This window comes from Lissotriton helveticus, chromosome 2_1, assembly GCF_964261635.1.
Source record: "Lissotriton helveticus chromosome 2_1, aLisHel1.1, whole genome shotgun sequence".
Taxonomy (NCBI): Eukaryota; Metazoa; Chordata; class Amphibia; order Caudata; family Salamandridae; genus Lissotriton; species Lissotriton helveticus.
This window is the reverse complement of record NC_136059.1, coordinates 768025722-768042429: the sequence shown is the minus strand read 5'-3', so window position 1 is coordinate 768042429 and position 16708 is coordinate 768025722. Positions and strand designations below refer to the sequence as shown.

The window sequence follows — 16708 nt, the reverse complement described above, 5'->3', positions numbered from 1 at the left end:
CTCCCTCTAAATGTTGGGCACTTCTCATTGTTTTTATTCTTTGTACATTCCAGTAGCTCCAAATTTAATTTAGCTACCAGATTGTTCAATGCACTTCCGTAATTATTGTGGGGGAAATGATTAAAGATAGTGCTATCACCACCAGAGTACTCATCTCGGTGTCCACAGATCCCGTTCTAGGCGTGGCTACATGCTTTGATATTAAAATCACCTACCCAGAATATTACAGGGCATTTGTTTGAAAATGCAAGTGTTTCTTCTATTGCCTGCTCAACGTCCGATACAATCTTACCCCGATTGGGCCCCACGATATTATTATAAAAATTCACAATAACTAAATCCCTACATTTGCTATGTGTCAATCGCAAAACTGATGCATGCTCACCCACCTCCTCATATCCCCCAGTACTGAATTCCGTTAATTTAGTGGATACCAAAGTTAGTAGACCGCCCTTTGCTCTGCCTGCCTTGGATGCTTACTGCTGCCACACTATAGGAGGTATAACCTTCAACTTGTATTTGATCTCTATGCCACGTCTCTTGCAGACATATTATGTCGTAACCCTGTATGATGAAGTTATCCCAGAACGGGGTAGTTAGTTTAGCTGCAATTCCCGCTATATTCCAAGTGGTGACCTTTAGGGAGTCGACGGGGTTGCCTTGTGTAACCTCAGAATGGTCAATCAATAAAGGGGTTCCTAGACTCACATTCATATTAATGTCTGTAAATGTGGTTACATTTGTCATAATTACATCGTTATTTTTACATTGTTCAATACTAGTCGAATTTAACACAGTTACTTCTTCTGCCCCACTTCGACCCCCTAGCCCTTGTTCAATTGTAGCTATTTCATCAGATACAGTAATTTCAGGATGTAAGGACATAGGTGATACATTCAGTCAATCGTTCTCCTCTAATGAGTTGAACACCTGAAATCTGTTACAGGTCGGGATTGTGAAATTGTCACATACATTATGCAATGGCGCTGGTATGGGGGGTACATTGGGATAGTTGAGGTGTACAGCTCTAGGGTGCTGGAAAGACTGCGTTGTAATGTGTCTTCCTAACTGGTTCCTATAGAAGTAGTCAAGTGGGAACAACGTGATGTTATATTCATGATTAGATGGTATAGGTGCATTTAGTATCGAGTCTCTCGCCCATTCAGTCGCCCTGTAGTTTATAACTATACAGTCCCAGTCTATCTCCTTTTTACTTGGTCCCACCCATCTTACCCTCTGTGTGGAAATAATCTGGCTTGCCCCTCGTGTTGGAAAACCACAATTTTTCACAAGCCAGTGTAAGGTTTTGTTTTTCAGGGTTTCCTGATTTTCAAATTGGGTAGGCTGTAGTTTGGGGACATTAGCAAGGATAGCTACGTACGGTCTACATTCCGGTGGAAGGTTAATCGTAGCAGGGATGATATTGTTAGTGTGGCGCCTAGATACTGGCAAGTTCTTGTTGTTATGAGTGGGGCCACCTGTCTCCCTTTGTCCCACAGCAACTGTCTGCCCCGTTGTTACATTTGGGGCGATGGTGGGTAACATTTTCGTTCCACTTGTGGTTGCTACCGGGGTCGCTACCGTAGTGGGCATACTAGGGACTCTAGTTGCATTACTTGGCGTATTTTTGCTCGGTCTCCCAGTTGGTACATTAGTTGTAGATGACTTGACTTGTGTGCCCAGGTGTTCTAAAATATCTAAGTTAGCTATGCCCAGTTTTTCAAAGTTCTCCACTTTTTTGCTTAGGGATTCTAAAATATCAGTCACTGGTGCAATGTAGGATTTTATCATATTTTCTAGATGCTGCACCAGTCCCTCAATATTGGTTGGTGTTGGTTTTCCCTTTAAGCCTTTATTTCCGCTATGTTGTGGTACCTCTCCATCCCTCCCGTGGTCTATTGAAGTGTGGGTTACTTTCTTTCTTTTGCATCTATATCTCTTACCCTGCTTATTAACTACCAACAATATCCTACTGTGAGTGGGTTTCCATTTAAGCCGGGTAGACCTGTAGTCGATGGCGCTACTTAACAGACTTGTGTTAGTTGAGTCAGCAATAGGGATAATGTCATTGATGTCACCGTCATCCATCTCCCCTATATCATTAGGCACATCGTTCAATATTATGGGTTGAGGTATGTCACTTGTTATCAGATTTGGTGTTAATGATAATCTACTCTCCCTAGCAAAAAATACAGTAGGTTCTAAAGGTTGCGGTACAACAATCTGGTTAAGATCATTCCCTGGCAGACCTGCAAAAGATTGTAATAAGAGTGAGTCATGTGATAATGTTGTTTCATTTGTAATATTTGCAGGTATATTTGCTACTTGTGGTGATTGGGTTATTAAGCACATGCTAGGTGGTAAAGATAGTCTTCTTTCAGTACTTTCAATCGCATTAACAACAACCCCAATTGTTTGCTGCAGCATTCTGTCGATAGCGGTTAAGGTAGGTAGTGGGGTTGGCGCTAATGTTAATTTTCTGGTAGCAGATCGTGTATGCATACGGGTCTTTTTGGCCGCAGCCCTACTTCTAACCTCCATCAGGGCTATCAGAGGCCACTACCTGTCACACTCAAACGTGAGAGGGGATTACCTTAGTTGGTATGATGACAGAGCCCAGGGGGGTGGCCCAGCCCAGTCTCTTTCAGTCTCTTAGGGTCTCAGAGGGCCCGCCCTTAGCCTGGGCTTCGCCCGGCGCTCCCGCGTAGCGGAGGACAGGATCTGTATTATAGCACCTGAGGTTACCGTGGGCGGTGCTTGCAGCCGAACGCGTGACCAGCTGTGTCAAGCAGGGACTCCTGGTACTTGGGAGTCCCTGCAGCGTTTGGCGAGTTCTTCCAATTGGCCCTCTCGCCCCCCAGGCAACACTCGCGGCTCCAGCAGCAACCCGCGGCTCCCTCCAATGACCCAAAACCTCGAAGCGGCACCCGCGGAGCGGGTGCGGCGAGCAGCAGGTCTGGGACAGGTCTCCAAGGTGTCAGCAAGAGCAAGGGCTTCACCCGGTCCAGAAGTTACAGTGAGTCCCAAAGATGGTGGGGAGGCAAGGGGGTTTAAGCAATGCTGTGCGGGCGGGGCTTGCAGCCGAACGCGTGATCAGCTGTGTCAGGCAGGGACTCCTGGTACTTGGATTTCCTGCAGCGTTCGGCGCGTTCTTCCAATTGGCCCTCTCGCCCCCCAGGCAACACTCGCGGCTCCAGCAGCAACCCGCGGCTCCCTTCGATGACCCAAAACCTCGAAGCGGCACCCGCAGAGCGGGTGCGGCGAGCTGGAGAGACTGGACAGGTCTCCAAGGTGTCAGCAAGAGCAAGGGCTTCACCCGGTCCAGAAGTTACAGTGAGTCCCACACACAATCAAGAAAACCCTATTCTCGGTCCCAACTTGTTACACACCGACATAACATGTCCAGGCATAGCTTCATGAACATCCTCAAATACCAAAGCACCCCCCCAAAATACACAATTGCAGCTTCAAAGGCTATGCCCAGTATAGGATGCCCAATTGCTGTTCTTAATTCTCAAGCACAACTAGCATACGACATGAAAATTAAGTGTACTACTTTCCTCCTAAAAATCTGAGATTTATATACCCAACTCCAGACAATAGAAGTGCAAGTTTAAAAAATATCAAGACAGAAAGTAATACACCCTTCATTGAGGCAAATCAAGACAATCGTGTATGTTGGGCAAAGTTCTGCTATGTTAGGCTAATAGTCTGGAGGTTACCCTATCTATCGGAACCCATTACCAGGGATGGGTGATAAAAAAAAGTATCTAAAGGCCTGGGTGAAAATGTATAAAATATGTCATAAATCGTAGGACATATGTATCGTAGTTTATTCTGCCTTTTGTTAATATCATACATAAAACCATGTGTATAGGGTTACCATACAGACTTTAAATCACTTTAGTGGCTGAAACCTGTGCTCAGTCAACTCATTGCAGAGGATTTTTAAAGCGTGCTGTGTTGAAAGGGTGAAGTTGCTTGACTGTTTGGGAAGCTCTTTACTGTTTCTTCCTTATGTCCGGTTTAGAGAAGCAGCATACCCCAGTGCACCTATACAGTCAGGGAAGTTCTACACGAGCAACAAAGCAGCCCGTTATGCGGAGTACAGTAGTTCATCATGCTCAGCGCAGCAACCCCAAATGCCAAGTGTGACAGGCAACAGGAAGAGGATGTGGCCTAACGGCTCGTACTGTCAACTTCGACGATGAGGAACTGGGTTCGAGTTTAGCCGGGGACACTAAACATCCTGTGATTCTGGGCAAATCACTTAATCTCCCCGTGCCTGAAACAAAATTAATTTGTCCTTCTGTATCACAACTGGTCGCGTTTGTGCTATATAAAACAAAAAAAATTATGTGTTTTTGCCAGATTTGGAAAAGGAAAATGCTCCCTTTAAAAACAATACAGAAATGGAAACAAACTTAGCACACTCTCTCTGAGTCAGTCACTGAGTCCTACAATGGGTGCATGACAAAAAGCACTAAAACATTAGTTGGCAAAGACAGCTAAGCAACTTTCCTCCATGACCAAATTACTGGAATTCAAGAGCTGGAATAATACTGAAATCAATCACCAAACTGGGGGATGTCTGGGAGCGAAGTTATATGAAATAGTTTGAAGTCCTTTGAAACTAATTCTTAACGTACAACTTACTGTTCCAATTTCTTCAGGTATATGCAGGAACCACTCTGGAACAACTGGCAGAACTCTTAGAGTTCAAAACCTAGAAGCGAAGATGAACAAGTACCCATTGGGCAGGGTTGGAATATTCCAGATTTAGCAAACCCTATTGATCAATGCTCCTCCGTTCTAGCTGGAAGGGAGACTAAGGTGCAAGATGAAGAATGGAAAGAGGCCAAGGTGGCCCTGATACATTAGCGATCTCAGTCCCACCTCCTTCCTATCCAACATAGCTTCCTTTACAGAACACATTACACCTCAGATGAGTTATGGAAGATGGGTGTCCGAGTTTATCCACCCTGCACATTATGTCAAAACAAACAGAGTACTCAGGTACATGTAAACTTGGAATGTCAAATCATTCAACAATATTGGAAATAAATGTAACACTACCTGTAGACATGGTAGGAAAACATATCGGTAATAAACCCAAATTGACACTCTGGAGAATAGTGTAGGAAATTGGAGGTGTCAGAAGCAATCACACTTTCATCAGCATGTGGTATCTTATAGCCAAAAAGGATATAGCAGGGAGGTGGAAAGCTAAGGCCCTCTCCATCCACCGATATGAGAAGGGAGTCGGGGAATCCACCATTGTTCCACCTGAGAGGTATGTAAAGCAAAGCGTTACCCTATCCAGCATGAAAAAGTTTGGTGGCACAGTTGGATGACTCACAAAATAGCAACTACCAAGGTCTGACGGACACCCTGGGTCTTACAGATAGTTGAAGATTCAAACACCCAGCTGAGACACGCTTCACTTTTTTCTCTGCAGTACACACCTGCCTCATACGCATTGATTATTTTTTTGTCTCCGCGGACACCCTTGGTGGTTTGGAGGAGGTCCTTATACATCCGAGGGGTATATCTGATCACTCCCCAATATTATTGAAATATACCCTTCACGGGCTGGCAGGAGACGCATGTTTCCGTTACACGCCGGCTTCCTTCTGGTGGCGCCTATCATGACGGCACTGACGCGAACTACTAAACACTTCTTTCAGGAAAATCAATGCTCGGTGGACTCCGTGTGCACGCTCTGGGAGGCATATAAAGTGGTCCTCCGGGGTCAGGCAATGGCCTCCATCACGGGGCACAAGAGGGAGCAGCGTGCGACCTTGGACGGCCTAGAGGCGGAATTATCCTTAGCCGTTGCGGACCAGGAGGCCCACCAGTCTCCTGGGGGTGCCCGCACGGTTCGTCTTAGGCAGAATGAAGTCCTCACCCTCCAGAGGGAAATGGCACATGCTCGGATCCAGGCTACTCGGCATAGGATATATGAGCTGGGTGATAAGGCGGGGAAGATGCTAGCCTGACTAGATAAAAAGGAACGGGCAAACAAAGTTATAGCTCAACTGAAATCCCCTGAGGGCTCCTTGGTATCTGACCCTGATGGGATAGTTAATATTTTGGCTGACCACTATGAACGAATCTACGCCCCACAGGCGTCCTATACGATTGCGGAGGCATATGACTACATTAAAGACCTCACGATACCTAAGCTCTCCCCGGAGGCGGCGCTTCTATTGGAGGCGGATATCACTACTGAGGAGGTGCAGGCCGCTACCTACGCCCTAGCGTCTGGTAAGGCACTGGATCCAAACGGGCTCCCAGTTGAACTTCACAAAAGAACGGTGCAAACGACGGCCCCCTTTTTCTTGAGTATGTTGGCTGATAGCCTCGACAGAGGGGAACTGCCGAGAGACCAGCGCTTGGCCACGATTGTCGCGATTCACAAGCCGGGCAGACCGGTGACGGACTGTGCCTCCTACCGCCCGATCTCTCTCATCAACGCAGAACCTAAAATCCTAGCCAAGCTACTAGCGTTACGTCTGACTCCGCATCTCGCATCACTGGTCAGTTCGGACCAATCTGGATTTATGCCGCACCGGAGCACGCCCCTTAATCTCCGACGGCTCCACGCAGTCATGACACGGGCGCCACTTCTTGAGGAACCTGCTGTCATCCTTTCGCTGGACGCAACTATGGCGTTCGATACAGTATAATGGCCTTATTTATTTGCAGTGCTCCCAACACATGGGATTTGGCCCCAAATTCTGCGCCTGGATTAGTTTGCTATATACTAAGCATCTGGCGCATGTCGCTGCCAATGGAAACATCTCACGGGACTTCCCTCTTGACCGTGGCACAAGGCAGGGGTGTCCGCTGTCCCCACTGCTGTTTGCTCTGCTATTAGAACCCCTCGCGATTTGGGTCAGGTGGGAGCCCTCTATCAAGGGGATCCGCTGGTCCGATGTTTGGGAGGATCGTATATCCCTATACGCGGATGATATAATGTTATACCTCCCCATCCCTAGAATGTCTATTCTTGTATTGTTAAACGTGTGTGAGCTGTTTGGCAGAGCGTCTGGTTATAAGATCAACTGGAATAAGTCCGTTCTATATGTCCTCGCCGGCCCCCCTCCCGTCCTGCCCCCGAGTTGCCCCCTGAGGACTGCAGCGACCTCATTCAAATATTTAGGTATCCTTATTACATCAAGACCCTGACAAATTCTACAGTCTGAACCTCCACCCCCTACTGTAGAGGTTTAAACGTGACGCTAAGGTGTGGCAGACTCTCCCCCTCACGCTCCTAGGCAAGGCGGCGCTGTACAAAATGATGGCGCTCCCGCGTTTCCTTTACGTGCTTGAAAATTCCCCGTTCTTGGTCCCTACGGCTTATTTTAAAGCGATAGCTGCGACGGTGTCCCACCTGTTATGGGCGCAAGACCACCTCGAATCACCCAGGATAAGTTAACTAGAGGCTGGTATGATGGGGGGATAGCGCTCCCAAACACTGAACTCTACTACTGGGCGGCACATCTTAAACAGATTAATTTCTGGCTGCACGCCCCACAGGCTGAGCCGTCATATCTCGCCGACAGACACTCTCTGGACAGTAGAGGTGTACTTCGTACGCTGTACTCCCGCCGCCCCCTCACGGATCTGATAGGCCCGACACATCACTCTGTACAGTTATGGTTCAAGGCCAATAGACGGCTTAAGTGTCTGGGCACCGTCACCCAAATGACACCTTTGTGGGATTCCTATCAATTGGGCTTCCTCCGTACCAGTAAGGGGTTCCAGGCTTGGGACACCATTGGCATATCGGTGGTGGGTGATCTTTGGAAGAAAGGTGCGGTGGTGGACTTTGCCCACCTGCAAACGCAGTACGAGATGTCCCAGACGGAGATGTTCCGATACCTACAGGTTAAGCATGCGTTACAATCAACAATACCGCCGGGCACTGCCTTGCAGGACTTGACCCCGCTTGAAGATAGACTCCTGACAGAGCACATGCCGGACAAAGCCACTTCCTTTACTTATAGGAAACTTATTAATAACCTACCGGACGTGATGTCCAAATTGAAACAGACCTGGTCGGAGGAGGTGGGTTCCTTTGATGACTCCGAATGGCAGGAGGCCCTCTCCTCACCGCGCGAAACTGCTATCCCCTCCAGATTAAAGCTGGTCCAACTCAAGGTACTTCACCGTACATATTATACGAGAACAAACCTACACAAAATAGGTAAAGCCACAAGGGAATAAGGGAACGTTCTTTCACACCATTTGGGACTGTAGGTACATGACGACATACTGGGCCGCAGTAATGCGCACGATTTCCCAAGCGATAGACATATCCTTATTGCCGGAGCCACGTCGCTGTTTGCTGAATGTTTGGGAGCCCAATGACTTGAACCACCGACAGCAAGCCTGGGTAATGTTGGGCATGATGGTGGCAAAGCGCACCATTGCTATGTTTTGGGGCTCTGCAGTTTCTCCGACCCTTAATAAATGGTGTAGAGTTATGGATGAGACGATGGTGGCAGAAAAGGCGGTCTTTATTCACCGTGGTTGCCTGAGAAAATGGGATGGAATCTGGGGGGCTTGGAACAAATTTCGAGGTTACATTTGTGAGCCGCCTCGTACTGATGGAGAGGGTGGGGACCCAGACAGTTCCTAGACGGCCGACATGAGGGGATGGGGCTTTGAAATGTTGAAATATGCTGCTTTTTGTTATGTTCATAGACCTTCGAAATGAATATGCCTGCAATGTGTCCGATAATCTAAGACTATATGATGTAACGGGAATTTTTGCTAACACTGTCCTAATTGTTTTGCTTAAGCGATAATAAAAAAAAATATATAGCAACTACCAAAAAATAATGGTCTCCCTTTCCTTCTTTCCTCACCAGCATGTCAAACCCTCATCATATGGGCTACCATAACGCCCCATACCCCACCCTTTGCTCAGTTGACAAAACTATAACGGACGGGATGACAATTAAAGAATTAGACCTATGACAATAAGCTACACATATGCAAGCACCAGGGAGAACTGTTATTGGCACAAAGATTGTGATGGTTGTAGGAGAGTAGGGTCTGCTTCCTATGGTCACCCCCACTTTTTGCTGTGATTCTCTGGATTTTCGACTTTAGTGTGGCTGTGGGACTGCTAATCAGACCCACAGCCCAGCTATTCTCTCTCTAAATTGATACCATGTACTTTAGGTACATACCAGATTGGTTACTGGGTCACCCTTGTGAGCCCCTGTATAGTTCACACAGCCTGGGTAAGGTGGTGCAATCACCCCTTACTTAGATATAGTATACCTATATCTACCTTATATATAGACACATATGCACCTATAAGTCACTACTATGGTAGGCCTCGACAATCCTGGAGGCAGAGTGCTTGGTTTTATGTGAGAGGGTGCTCTGGTATGTGCTGAGCCCCTCTGCAGCTTTCAGAACCATCTCCTTATAGCTGTTCTATGATATAACCATACCATATACTCTAAAGTGCATTATAATCCTCGCGGTTAATGCTAACTTTGGTTTGGCTTCATCAAAACATGTTGTGTAAGGTGTCAAACACTTTGGAATACTACCCCCCGCCAATTCTTGCGGCGGGGGTAGCATTCCACCCTTCTAGGGGGAAAAGACATGTATGTTACTGCTTTACCCGGTTAAAGTTAAACAGAGTCTCAGCATCACAAAATGGATGCTGCTGCCACAGACACGTGTCTGACCTCCTGTTGCTGGGGGAAACTCCAGCAAGGGCGGCCTGGACAATAGGTTTCCTGTCCATGGAGGTGCCAGCACTTTCCCAGACAGGGGTTTTGTGTATTGGGGCAGGGAGGGCTGCATTCAGTGAATGCATCTAGACACTGCATAGTCCAGTTCAAACCAGGTGCTGGGGCACTCCAGCCCCAGCTGTGGCGCGAAACTGGACAAAGGGAAAGGGGTGTAACCACCCCCTTCTCAGGTCCACCCATAGGAGGGACCTAGGCAGGTAATCCTGCCCCCATCCTTAGTATAAGCTGTGTCCCCATGACTTCAGATTATCCTGGAAAGAAACTTTGATACAGAACTCTTGACCCTTCGACATTCTATTCTGACTAGAAGACGGAAGATATCTACCTTGTGGTGAAGGAGTGACCACCCTGTTCAAACAGGCACCATCAACAACTTTGCCGGTCTGCAGTTTCAAGGCTCCCGCCGGAACCCGAAGACTCTGCGACTCATGAACTGGACTTCCAGACTTCTGACCCCGACCCACATCCACAGCAAAGCTGAGACCCGTGGCAGACACGAGAGATGTGGGACCAGACATCTTGGACATCCTGCATTTTGCTACCTGCACTCCTTTTCTGAAGTCTCAGTAGGTTGTGCATTGGGGTACGAGAAGCCCAAGCCCAGAGCATCATTTAAACCGAAGCTCAGTCCCCCACACTCCGCGAGTGTCCCGTTGGTCCCGCCTTTACATTTGTGCTCGACGAGTCTTCCTGGTTCCTTGCCCGTTGGCTAGTAAGCCCCCTGAAGACGCCATCTTGAATCTAACTTGTGACCCTGGTTGCTCCAGGTTTGCTCCAGGTCCCTGAAAAGGAGAAGCGCCACAGACCTTGCTGGTCTGCAACAGAGCCAATCTCGACATCCTGCGTGGGTTGCGGTTGCAAGGCTTGTTGGGTCCAATCCGGATACCGACACTGCAGTCAACTAGATCCTTCGTGGGACAGCTCAAATCCAGTGCCTGGTCAGCACCGACGCCTCCTGGACCTCGTGGCTAAAGAGACAAACTCACCTTCTTCACCTTCAAGCACGCAACATCGCCTGGTTCCTTCCTGGTCACTGGCTAGTGACCCAGACTCTGTCACCTCTACTTTCAGGTTCTTCACATCACCGTTCCACCCTTGGATCCACCCGGACACTTTTCCTCTGTCGCCTGCAGCACTTCTTTGCAGATCTCCATAGAAAACGACTACGAAACCCGACACGAAAAGACACCTATGCACCCGGCTTCCCTGGGTGAGGTAACACGAGTACTCCGGTGCTCCTGTGGGTCTTGACTCTCGAAGTGTCCTAGTTTAAAAGGGTTCCATCCTAGTCCATCCGGAAGTGTCCTTAAACAGTAACTTTGTAACTCCTTTGTTTCCCATTATAAGTCAATAGTAACTCGCGACTGTGTTTAGACACTGCACGCGTCTCCCGTGGGCCTCCTACTTCCTAACCTTTGGTTGTTTAGTGTAGCCCCAGCGATTATACAGGCCCTAGGCCTGCTTTCTAACTCTCACGTGATTCTTATACCACTTTCTTAGTATATAGTTTGTGAGGCCCCTAGGGCATAACTGTATATGTGCAACTTATTGTATTCTAATTGAGTAACTTGTGATGTACTTTTACCTCTGACCGCATAAAGAGTGCAGAGGGGTTGTGTTTAGAATGAATACATATATATTTTACATATACCTTGTGTGGTGTCCTTTCATTTGGTATTCAAGGGATTATAATTGGTAAAACAACTGGCTTCACATGCTCTCTGAAGTCTTAGCCTATTGACTGCTGGTCCATGCTACCACTAGGATAGCTTTCTATAAGGTTGACTTTACAACCACAAAAAACCAAAAGGGGAAGCGTAGAGGTTGAGATAGAATCACCCTCCTGAACGGTTCATGTAAACATAAAGATTCTATCAATGTGTAGAGGTGCAAGATATTTTTAAGAATTTTTTGTTTGTTTATAGTGAAGTGATAGGCTCTCTCTTAACGGTGGAAAGACGAGAGCACATGTGCTTGTATAAAATACCCCTCACACACTAAAAAAATCCGTTAGTGTCATGCTTCATCATAGGGGTCTTCCCGTCCCTATAACGGGGCGGGGCGTGCTACGACCAGACGGACTACGCGGGAGCACTATAAATGTGACAGAGCTATGTGTGGGTGCAGTGGTGATAATTGGAGTGTAGGGATCTAACTAGTGAATACAGAAAAAAATACAAAAATTAAAAATTCCCTGGCTAGTAGAAAAAATACACTTTATTGGTTTCTCTGGCTGGGAGTATTAAAAAGGGGATAAGGTAGAGCAATTACTGACTACCAAGTCGACATGTTTCATAGGCAGTCCCCTACTGCCTACTCATCAGGACCGAATCGTGATCCCTACTATAAATAGCTCAGTTCTATAGAAGTAAGCCTACTGTCCTACAAATATGCCAGCAAAAATAAGCTGAATATTTGTGCTTCGGGGCATGAGCTGGCCCAGGTGAAGCAAGGCATCAATAATCAGTGCCAAAAAAAGTGACCAATGGTCTTTTTCGGTAATTTTCTCAGTGCCCCATGAGCTGGCAGGCGGAGGAAGATTTGCTCGGTCTAGTTACCGGCATAGCAATTCGCCGGTCATTCCTACCTCCTACTTTAGAGGCCAACGGAAAGTTACCAATAAAACAGAATTATTTTTTACCATGGAAACTTTAGGTTATCCAATGTATCCTCTCCGTGATAATACAGAGCTTACTCAATTAAATCTTAAGTTATAATGGACTTAGAATGGACATTTGTACATTTTTATATATTTGATTTGAAAGACAAAGCAAACTGAAGGATTGCAAACTGCGCACAAAAATATACCTTTAGACAAAGCTTCCTTAAATTTCTCCTTCGCAGAGTTAACTTCTTTTGTCAATTGTCTATAACTCCCTTTAATCTTGTCCAGTTCAGTCTTTGTTACCTATCAATAAAAAAGACAACTGTATTAGAAAAAGAATATATAGTTTTTTTTTTTTTAACCTTTTTGTGTAACTTTATTTTTTTCAATTGGCATTATACAAATACAGAAACAAATCGGCATCAACATAGCATATTTTTGATATTGTCAATGGCACGTAGAACAGATGGTCACATCCAGGGGGAAGATACCATGGGGCACATAAGTATTCAAAATCATATTACAGTGAGGAGTGAGCATGGGGTATTGCCCCGCTTCCCATTGTGCATATAACTGAGGTCAGTCCTTTCATTCCGTGGCAATGGGCGGCCCACTCTCAACATCCAACCCACTCTCCTCGCAATCAGTTGTATCCTGCGAGGAGGACTCCCTCTCTGCCAACCCAGAGGAACATAACTCCTGCCAAATCATTAGGTCTTCTTGCAGCTTCTCGTCCCTTTGGGAGAGCTGCATGTGTGTTTCTTTCGCCAGGGACCACTCTTGGACATCTTAAAGCCAGGTGGGCACTTCTGGGTGCCTCTGCCCCATCCGGGTTATAGCTACCCTTCGCCTAGCGAGCACCATCCTTAGTTGTAGGAGCTTGTATGGGAGTTTCCTATTCTTTGGCTTCCGGACAAATGCAAGTAAACAATTCAGGGGTTCAAGCTGTATCCAAAAGCCTGTGGCCACAACAATATTTTGAAATATTTTTACTAATCTAGGAGAAGAACTCTTCATAAACTCTCCAAATACTCCCAAATTCTAATTAAACCCAAAATCAACTGTAGGAAGGCAAATGCCTATGTGCTTCTTTGACTTGGCCCATTACATCGTGCCAATGTTATGGAATGCTTTAATAAAATAACATTGATTTACTTACTTCAAATAAAAACAATCGAGAAGAGAAGTTCAGATGAGTAGATGCCACAGAAAAGTTGGAAGAGCAGAGTGGGAGGAACGTGGTACAGGTAGAAGTACAGAAAGAAGGATCTGATATGGGCCGGAAGAGGAAGAAATGTGATATGGAAACAGAAAGGGAGCGAGTAGGAAAGTAAGTAAAGGATAGATAAAGTTTACTTCGCATGAGGAATATTTAGGGCTCCACTCTAGATCATGAGGTAAAACCAGATAGGGGGATTTTGGTTTCTGCTGCATTTTACCTCAAGATAAGCATCAAGTCAATAGTGACGTGGCATCATCAGGAGTAAAAACAGTGCCCTATTTTTGTGTGTATCATTGCAAATTTAGTGCCATAGTTTTGCAGGTGTTACGGTAGGCAAGTTTCAGTCATACTATGTGTTTTTACTACTTCAGTGACCCCAACAAACGTTGCACTCAACACAAGCTATCATACCACAAAACTAAAGGAATGCCTTTCAGAAAGAACACTGCTTGAAAGGAAAATACACTTAAAATTGCTGGAGACCACTCAAAGGGTACGTAAAGCATTCAAACATCGGTTGCTAATGGGCATTCTTTTTATGAACTTTAAAAACCATTGCTTTTTAAATTCATGTTTGATGCTTTATAGAATGGTAAAATTAGCCTTGCTGTCATTTCCGAACACTAGCAACAAGTCAGATTACGTGTTTTCTGTTAATCTCTGTCTTCTATGCACATAATTCAAGTATAGGTTATCATATGTGGTGTATGTACAGGACGAACTTAGCTAAAGGCAGCAGACTGCCGAACTGGGTTGAAGGCCTCATGTAACCCGAGAGTCAATCTAACCAGGGGGTTCTGTATCGAGAGAGGAAAGGTGGACCATTGACAATTTAGTGATTTATTGTTCTCAAAAAGATATTCAGCTCTTCCCTAAATTGAATAAAGGTAGGGTCAGTGTTCATGAAACCAGGGATATAATGAATCTCCTGCCGTGACAGATTGAGGTTTATGTAATATACAAGGTAGAGCAAACTTTGGATTTATATGTACACCAATTTTCCTCAGCACCAACTGTAAGAATCTGGGTACAGAGAGACTCCGAAAATGTGCCACTAAAACAGATACATTCATGGTATACACTAAAATGGCTCAGGTTGAGTTAGTTCGTCTAACAATATCCAAGTACTATTGAACAGGGATGCCTTAAGAAAAAGTGAACAAGCATTTACAATGCAATAGGTCTCGCAGCATTAAAGTTTGAGTTATTGGCATTGTGTATGACAATGCGTTGCATAACTTTTTTAGCAAACTTTGAATTGGTGAGCAGTCAGAGTGTGTGCAAGAGTATGCTGTTCTTGAAAGCAGTGTGGTACAGAGTGCAGGAATTTGGATGACCTGAGCAATGTGGATGATGCACCTCACGCACGGGGCTGACGCAGTTATTATTCACACAGCTCTGATGATGCACCTCACGCACGGGGCTGACGCAGTTTTTATTTACACAGCTCTGATGATGCACCTCAGGCACGGGTTCACAGCTGTTATTCACACAGCTCTGATGATGCACCTCCGGCACGGGTTCACAGCTGTTATTATTCACACAGCTCTGATGATGCACCTCACTCACGGGGCTGACGCAGTTTTTATTTACACAGCTCTGATGATGCACCTCACGCACGGGCTCACAGCTGTTATTATTCACACAGCTCTGATGATGCACCTCACGCACGGGGCTGACGCAGTTATTATTCACACAGCTCTGATGATGCACCTCAGGCACGGGCACACAGCTGTTATTATTCACACAGCTCAGATGATGCACCTCAGGCACGGGGCTTACAGTTATTATTCACACAGCACTGATGATGCACCTCATGCACGGGGCTCACAGCTGTTATTCACACAGCTCTGATAATGCACCTCACGCACGGGCTCACAGCTGTTATTATTCACACAGCTCTGATGATGCACCTCATGCACGGGGCTAACGCAGTTATTATTCACACAGCTCTGATGATGCACCTCAGGCACGTGTTTATAGCTGTTATTATTCACACAGCTCTGATGATGCACCTCAGGCACGTGTTTATAGCTGTTATTATTCACACAGCTCTGATGATGCACCTCCGGCACGGGTTCACAGCTGCTATTATTCACACAGCTCTGATGATGCACCTCACGCACGGGCTCACAGCTGTTATTATTCACACAGCTCTGATGATGCACCTCAGGCACGGGCACACCATTCAAAAGTTTTGAAAACAAACCAAACATGCATTAAAGCCATCCTTTAAAACAATGTTAATCAAAGCAATGCCACCTTTAAGATTAAATCAGGAACTCCTGTCATTGGAAATCATGTCTCTAATCTCAGAGGGACATCCTACACTTGGATTCTGAATAAAATGTCACTTTCTGCATTCAGTATTTCAGGATTTGCTTTCCAAATAAAATGCTTACAAAGGCAGAGGCATAATATTTAACTTAAATTCCTGTGTGTTGCGATCCGACAATCAGTGTGGAGGTCCCCTGACATATACATATAATCTGTGCTGAACATTACTTTACTTTACCGTGATAACATACGAAAGCAGAGCGACAGAGCTGCTGAACAGGAGAGCGAGCCCTTCTTAAAATGGCCAATGACTGCAATATGTGCGCGCGCACTCGAAAACGAAACCTAGCGTGGGGGCGGGACTTCCGTCTTGTGCGCGAAGCCTGTGCCCACGGAGTTCCTGGTCCGAGGAGCAGTGGTGACGCGGGGCTCCCATGCCTGAGGGAGAGCCCCGCGGAGGCAACAGAACACCGGTTTGGCGGTAAGTGGGCCTTGGGGGGCGCTCGTGTGTGCGTGTGTGTGTGTGTGTGTGTGTGTGTGTATGTATGTGTGCGACGGCGGGGGTGTCTCTGTATGTGTGCGTGTATGTGCGCTCCTGTGTGTGTGTGTCTCTGTGTGCGACGGCGGGGGGTGAGGGGGAATGTCCTGTGTGTGTCTCTGTGTGCGACGGCGGGGGGAGTGTCTCTGTGTGCGTGCGTGTATGTGCGCTCGTGTGTGTGTGCGCATGCGTGCAGGGGGAGGTGTGCCTGTGTATGTTTGCGCTTCCCAGGAGACAGCCACGGCGAGCGCGGCGCGTGCCAGTTTCAAATCGCCTCCAAGGTG

The 16708-nt window shown here is 46.5% G+C and overlaps 1 protein-coding gene across 3 annotated transcripts in view; it reads right to left on the bottom strand.

Annotated features, from left to right (window-relative positions):
* The window catches only part of FER (FER tyrosine kinase), a 1039778-nt gene that overhangs the window by 797339 nt on the left and 225731 nt on the right, over positions 1–16708 (bottom strand). For all 3 annotated transcript variants that reach the window (XM_078675464.1, XM_078675465.1, XM_078675466.1), the window contains exon 4: positions 12591–12690. In XM_078675464.1, the coding sequence (XP_078531590.1) occupies positions 12591–12690 (100 nt within the window). The remainder of the gene's footprint in view (positions 1–12590; positions 12691–16708) is intronic.